Source organism: Triticum urartu, chromosome 5A (assembly GCF_056163025.1).
Source record: "Triticum urartu cultivar PI428250 chromosome 5A, HENAU_Tu73, whole genome shotgun sequence".
NCBI lineage: Eukaryota > Viridiplantae > Streptophyta > Magnoliopsida > Poales > Poaceae > Triticum > Triticum urartu.
In genome coordinates, this window is record NC_141877.1 from 530,954,517 (window position 1) to 530,960,751 (window position 6,235).

Here is a 6,235-nt window from a genome sequence, read left to right on the forward strand (position 1 = left end):
ATATGATTCCAGCTTGTTCTCATTTTTGGCCAATATATGATCTTTGATGTCTTTCGGCCCATATTATGATGCCTTTTGTATCTTTAGGCCCTTAATGGCCCGTAGTGATTCTGGCCCGCATTGAATAATAAAATTGCTTTGGCCCATTAACGACCCATGATTCAGTTGGTCTGTTTCCAGCCTATGTTAACTTTTAGTCTTTTAAGGGCCCATAAACTTTTGGGCTCATTTGTGGCCTACAATAACTTATGGTGCGTTACTATCCTGTTTTGCTAATAGGCCAAATTCAGCTAAAAACAGTTGTCCAACTAGAAAATCAAAAGGAACTGCACACAACCTGAAACAGAGAGGAAAATCCAGATGCTACAGGAGACATTGATTACAAAAGGTACAGGACTATGCACATTTTTTTTGACAGTTATGCAGTATGCACATGACAGATTAGCTTTGCCTCCAAGAAAGAAAAAGAAAAACATGACAGACTAGCTTGTACATATAGCTAGCACATACTTCCTCGGTTCCAAATTATTTGTCGTGGTTTTAGTTCAAATTTGTAAAACCACGACAAGTAATTTGTAACGGAGGGAGTAGTAGTAAACTAGCAGTACATCACTTGGAACGAGAAATCAGATTCTTCTTATAACTAAGCCATTACATTTACATACCAGCAGCCATCATGGCCTTGAACTCATGGAAGTCGACGCGGCCATCGCTGTCCCGGTCATGCGCGGCGATCATGTCCTGCACCCTCGCCATGCACGCCGCCTCGGGCACCCCCATCCGCTCCAGCACGGCCTGCAGCTCCGCCGCGGAGATGTACCCGTCGCCGTTCTCGTCGAACACGGCGAAAGCCTCCCTCATCTCCGCCTCCTCGTCCTCCTCGCCTCCCCCGGCGAGCTCGGCGTGGAGCGCCTCGAAGTCCGCGAACCGCAGGCCGGGCATGCCGGGCGCGACGTAGGCGGCGACGAGCCCGTCCGCCTGCGCGCCCAGGGCGAGCCCCAGGCGCCCCAGCGCGCCCGAGAGCTCGGCGGCGGTGATGACCCCGTCGCCGTCGTGGTCGAAGAGGTCGAACACGCGCCGCACCCGCAGCCTCCGGTGGCGCTGCTGCTGCTGCTGGTTCGCTTGCGGCGGCGCCGTAGACATTGTGTGCTACACGTAAGAAGTTAAAGTTTGGGGTTGCAAGTGTTTGTTTGCTTGTGAGAGCGAATGAAGTTGCTAGGGGGTGTATATATAAGCCAGCCATTGTTTTGCCAAATGAAAAGGATAGACAGCGCTCCACAGAGAACGACTTGACCAAATACGATGGGCTCCTATGAATGTCAACCTTGTAGTTCGGGAAGGCCATCATTTCCTATCCCACAATCAAAAGTAGGAGTACGTAATTAAACTGATCCAGTCGGTTGTTTATATACGCAACGCGTTGTGACATATGGTACTTGCTTGCTGTGTACGCCAGCTCCAACCGTTATCAATGGAGCTTTGTCGTGGCTGATGCAAGTTGTAAGCCGTCAACGCGGCAAGCACACGGTCTTGACGCTGAAACGGGTGAGAAGGATGAAAAAGGAAAAATAAAACGGGACTTACAACTTGGAAATGGGCTCCTTTTTTTTTGCGGGCTCCTTTTATGCCGTTAAAAGATGAGGATAGCGATCTGTCTATTTAGGAAATGACTGTTTTTCAATTCAACAATAGTTAGTTTCTCCTACCACTACCAATCAACAATAGGCGCCGTCCTTTTCCTGCAAATCAATCTTTAGGTACATCTTCATCACGAACCTTTAAACCGCCTGCAACAATTTGGACATAGCGGTTCGGACGGATTTTGCAATCCAACGCGATCCCCTATCAGTCCGTGGATCGTCCAGACGTCTATTTTCCCGCAAACCGGACGCAAATCAAGGGGGCTTTGCCGATGTCCGGACCGTAGCCACTTACACGTCCGCCATTCCATCCTACCCCAAAACCTGTCCACCCCAAGTCCTGATGCTCGCATTATTCATGGATTTATTTCAAGATTTCCGGTGACGTGCTTTCAGTGGGAGGAGATGTTCTCGTCGACGACGAGGCGCCTACGATGACTTCGTAAATCTCATAGGAGTAGGACGTGCATAGCGGTAAGTGTACGCGTGTATGTACGAGCGCTTTGCGTCTGTATTGTGTTCAAAACAAAAGAAAACCCTCTCCAAAAGTACCTCATAATATATTTTAAAAATAATACTCCTACAAAAACATAGACATAGTACAAGCTCAATTGCTCGACGTAGAATTTTAACTCAAGCTCTGGGCGATGCCAAAAAAACAAGGGGAAAGATAACCCGGGCCCATGGCGCCGCCCTAGGTTATAGAGATGGCGTAGGCCGAAAAGCTAAACGAAGCCCACACACATGCACTCACCGCCGCGCGTTCCTCTCGAACCACCACCCTTTGTCAACCTTTTTTGCTCAAATTGCTTGTCTGAAGGGGTTATCATAACAACCTACCTGCCCTTTGTCCCTCAAACCAAACATATAGATGGCTATCTCTAACCATTTGACATCCCACCCGGCCAAAAAGTAAAAATGGTTATCCCTAATCATGTGGTTAGGGATACCCATAGTCAATCAAACTATCCCTCGAACCAAACACATCCGAAGGTTTTCTAGTGTTAGTTGGGCTTTCAGACTAATCGTGTCATTCTGATTGAAGGTTTTACTTGTGTTTTACTACCAAGTTATTGTAAACAAAGGCCGATACAATAAACTCTTTGTTGCTAGCAAGTAAAATTACTCGGGGCCCAGCATTCTGAAGACTATAGTTGGACCTCTTTGCCCCACTGGACAACCATCTACTAAGGAGGGCACTTTTCATGCGACCATTGATGGACCTAGGATTGAAGCAAATCACAGGAGAAGAAATTGGCAACTTTGATTTTTTTACGCTTATAACTATCTCATAACATTCTATAAAAAATGCCCATACAAAACATAGACAATATAAAGCTCAATTGCTTAATAAATCTAGAATTTAAAATCAACGCTGGTCGATGGAAAAAAAACTCAATGCTGGTGTTTACTTAAGAACATGATTTTTTTGAGAAAATTTAAGAACATAAATAAATGTTGGCCTAGGTCCATGGAAAAGATAGCCCAGACCCGTCGCGCCGGCCCAGGTCATAGAGATGGCGTAGGCCGAAAAGCTAAATGAAGCCCACACGCACGCACTCGCCGCTGCGCGTTCCTCTCTAGTCTCTCTTCTCCGGTGCTTCCTATTCGGCACGTAGGGCGCCGTCGAGCAACCGCGCGCGTACCCCCTCGCGCGCTGGATTTCGTACGGGCCAACCCATTTGACGTTTTTCCTTCATTTTTTCCTTTTCTTTTTTCCTTTTCTGTTTTCCTTTCCTTTTTTCCTCTTTCCTTTTTATCTGTTTTCCTTTCCTTTTCTCTTTTTATTTAATATTTTCATTTTTGTGTGAATTTTCTTATCAAATTCGTGAACATTTTTTGTTTATCCAATTCAAAAAGTGTTCATCGAATTCATTTTCTGTTCATCGGGATTTTTTCATCAAATTCAAAATTTGTTGATTGAATTTAAGAAAGTTCACCAATTCGAATTTTGTTCATCATTTAAAAAAATTCATCAAATTTGAATTTTTTTTCGTCAATTTCTGAAAATGTTCATCAAATTCAAAATTTCTTCATCGAAATTCGAAATTGTTCATCCATATTTTTCAGAAAAAATGTTTATCTAACTCAAAAAATGTTCATTGTATTCAAACTTTGTTGACCATAATTTTTAAAAATGTTCATCAAATTCATAAAATGTTCATTCACTTTTCAAAATATTTGGCCAAATTTTCAAAATAAAATTCTTGAATTGAGAATTTATTCATCAAGTTCAAAAAATGTTCATCAAATCAAAATAGTTTCATCTTATAAAAAATGTTCATTAATATCCAAATTCACGAATATTTTTTGAAATCACTAACATTTTTCAAATTCGTAAATATTATTTGGAGGACATTTTTTGCTTCATGAAATTTTTCAAACTTCGCATTTTTTTGATTTGTGTAAATATTTCGAAATCCTGAATTATTTAAATTAGAAAAAACAAAAATGGAATAAAAAACGAAACAAGAAAAATACGGGGCGGCCTGCCGCCGCTCATGGGCCGGCTCAAATGGGCGCGCGAGGGGTGAGCTCCCCTCTTCTCCCATGTCCCCGCCGGCGATCCATCCGGCGCGGCGCGGCGCGGCCGGAGATTGCAGGCGCAGCCGCGGCGGTTCTTTTGCGAATCAGCGCTTCCTCTCCTCGAATCAGGTTCGTGTCAGGAAATACCCCTCTTCTCGCCGTAGATCCTGGCAGAATCCCGACTGACCGCGTGTGTGCGTGCGTGCGGGTGCGGCGCAGGTGGTCAAGGACGTGGCGGCGCGGTCGCTGGAGGTTGAAGAAGCTCGATCGCTTCCTCCAGTACGCCGAGAGGTAACCCCCTCGTTCGCATCTCTCCCGGCCTGTGAATGATTAGTCCAACCAGATCGGAGTAGATTCGAGGAGAAACGATCTCTTCTCTAGCAGACGCAACTTTTTTTCGGTGCATACTAGATATGTAAACAAGAATTTCTTTCTGATTTGTTAGACAAAGATCATGCTATTTCAGTATTTCATGGCTTACATCCACTGGATTTCTGAATAAGAATGATGTTTCTTTTTGTGTTGGGCATGCATGTGCTGTTGCAAGTGATTGTAATTATTATTTTTGTAATGCTACCGACCGCTGCAGGCGCCAAAACGAAGTTCTCATTTCTCTCAACGTATTCCACAAGGATTCATCAGCCTTATGGTAAACCTGGCTGGTATCGGATTATATGCCATGCTGTCGCTCCGCTTGTGTTGGTGGCTGTAAAGAAATTGCCGTATGTTAGCAAATGTACTGGTATGCACTTCGCAGCCTCTTGACTTGCTTCCAGAGGAAAGCACAGCTTTGGTGGAGATTTGTTTTGTTAAGAACAACCTGCTTCTCATTTTGCATTGATTCTCTGAATGAAGCCTGCTCATGGTTTTGCAGATTGTGGATACTTTCTTCTGTGACAATTCCTACGGAGTAGTGGGGGTGAAGCGACGGTGTCAGGAGGCCACTGAACCAAGAGTTTATTTATAGCTGAAGAGAAGTACTCCATGACTGGGCGAGGGGACAATACCATGATGAGTTCAGAACATGCAATTTGCAAGCAGATCAAGGCAACGTGATGGGGATCAGATATTGATATGGCGCCAATTGTTTGGTCCATGCTGGGTGCATCACAATGCACTACCAGTGCCACATTGGTGGATTAGTAGCATGAGGATCCCATGCAAACTGGGTTCAACATGTGAGGACCAGTTCTGTTGCTATCGTGCAATGAGATGTTGGCAGGCACGTCTTCTGATTGCCATGGGAAAAGCTAGCCAGAATGGTTCAGAAGTTCGGTGTTCAATGGTCTTATTTTAGCAGGTGAGAAGCTGACTTGATTGGGTTTGTGATTGTGCTTAATGTGTGTTCTTAATTTTTATTATTAAGGTTGAAGATAGACTCAGTTAGTTGATGCAAGGAACACAACTTGATGAACAGTGTTGTATCTTAGTTCTGTTGATGAGCATTGCATGTGGCATCCATTTCTTAGTGCCTTCTCTGCACTTTCGTATGGGTCATTTGACCAGCTGTAAAGCATGGTTTGTGAATTTAGCTGCTAACTGAAGGTATGAATAATAGACATGTACTCAATGCAGTACCGACACACTTCTCATTGAGCATTTTCTGGCCTACTGCCTGCTGTACAGTTTAATTGGTTCATGCGCATTCAAATTTTAGGTAACATTTAAGCATCAGTTGCTTGTTTCTACTAAAGAGACCTGCCGTATACTGCTAAATAAAACCTGGTTTCTCTTCCATTACCTTTTTTTCAACTAGTTTGGTATTTCTTACCCCGAGGACCTTCTCAAGTTATATCCTGAGGGTTCATCACTGCATATAGATTGTGCCGCACAGTCATTTCACTTTCTTACAGTTTTTATAATATTTTTTAAGGACTTACTTAGTGCTAGATTGTACAGAGGCAGAGAGATTAATTATTGTATTCAATTTAAATTTCAGTAAAACAATGACAGCTAGTGCTGAATTGCTGATTGCCCATGTCCCTGCTTGCTTGCTTGCATGATCAAAAAGCTTTACATAACAATTTCCTTTTCCTATTGCCTATTATCTAACTCTTACACTATCCAGG

General features: G+C 43.6%; 1 protein-coding gene across 1 annotated transcript; it reads right to left on the reverse strand.

Moving 5' to 3' along the window:
* Positions 1-345: 345 nt before the first annotated feature.
* LOC125556534 (putative calcium-binding protein CML21) lies at positions 346-1,359 on the reverse strand. The gene has a single exon (XM_048719251.2). It carries the CDS (start codon positions 1,141-1,143, stop codon positions 658-660), a length of 486 nt encoding a protein of 161 aa, XP_048575208.1. The 5' UTR covers positions 1,144-1,359; the 3' UTR covers positions 346-657.
* Positions 1,360-6,235: the final 4,876 nt, after the last annotated feature.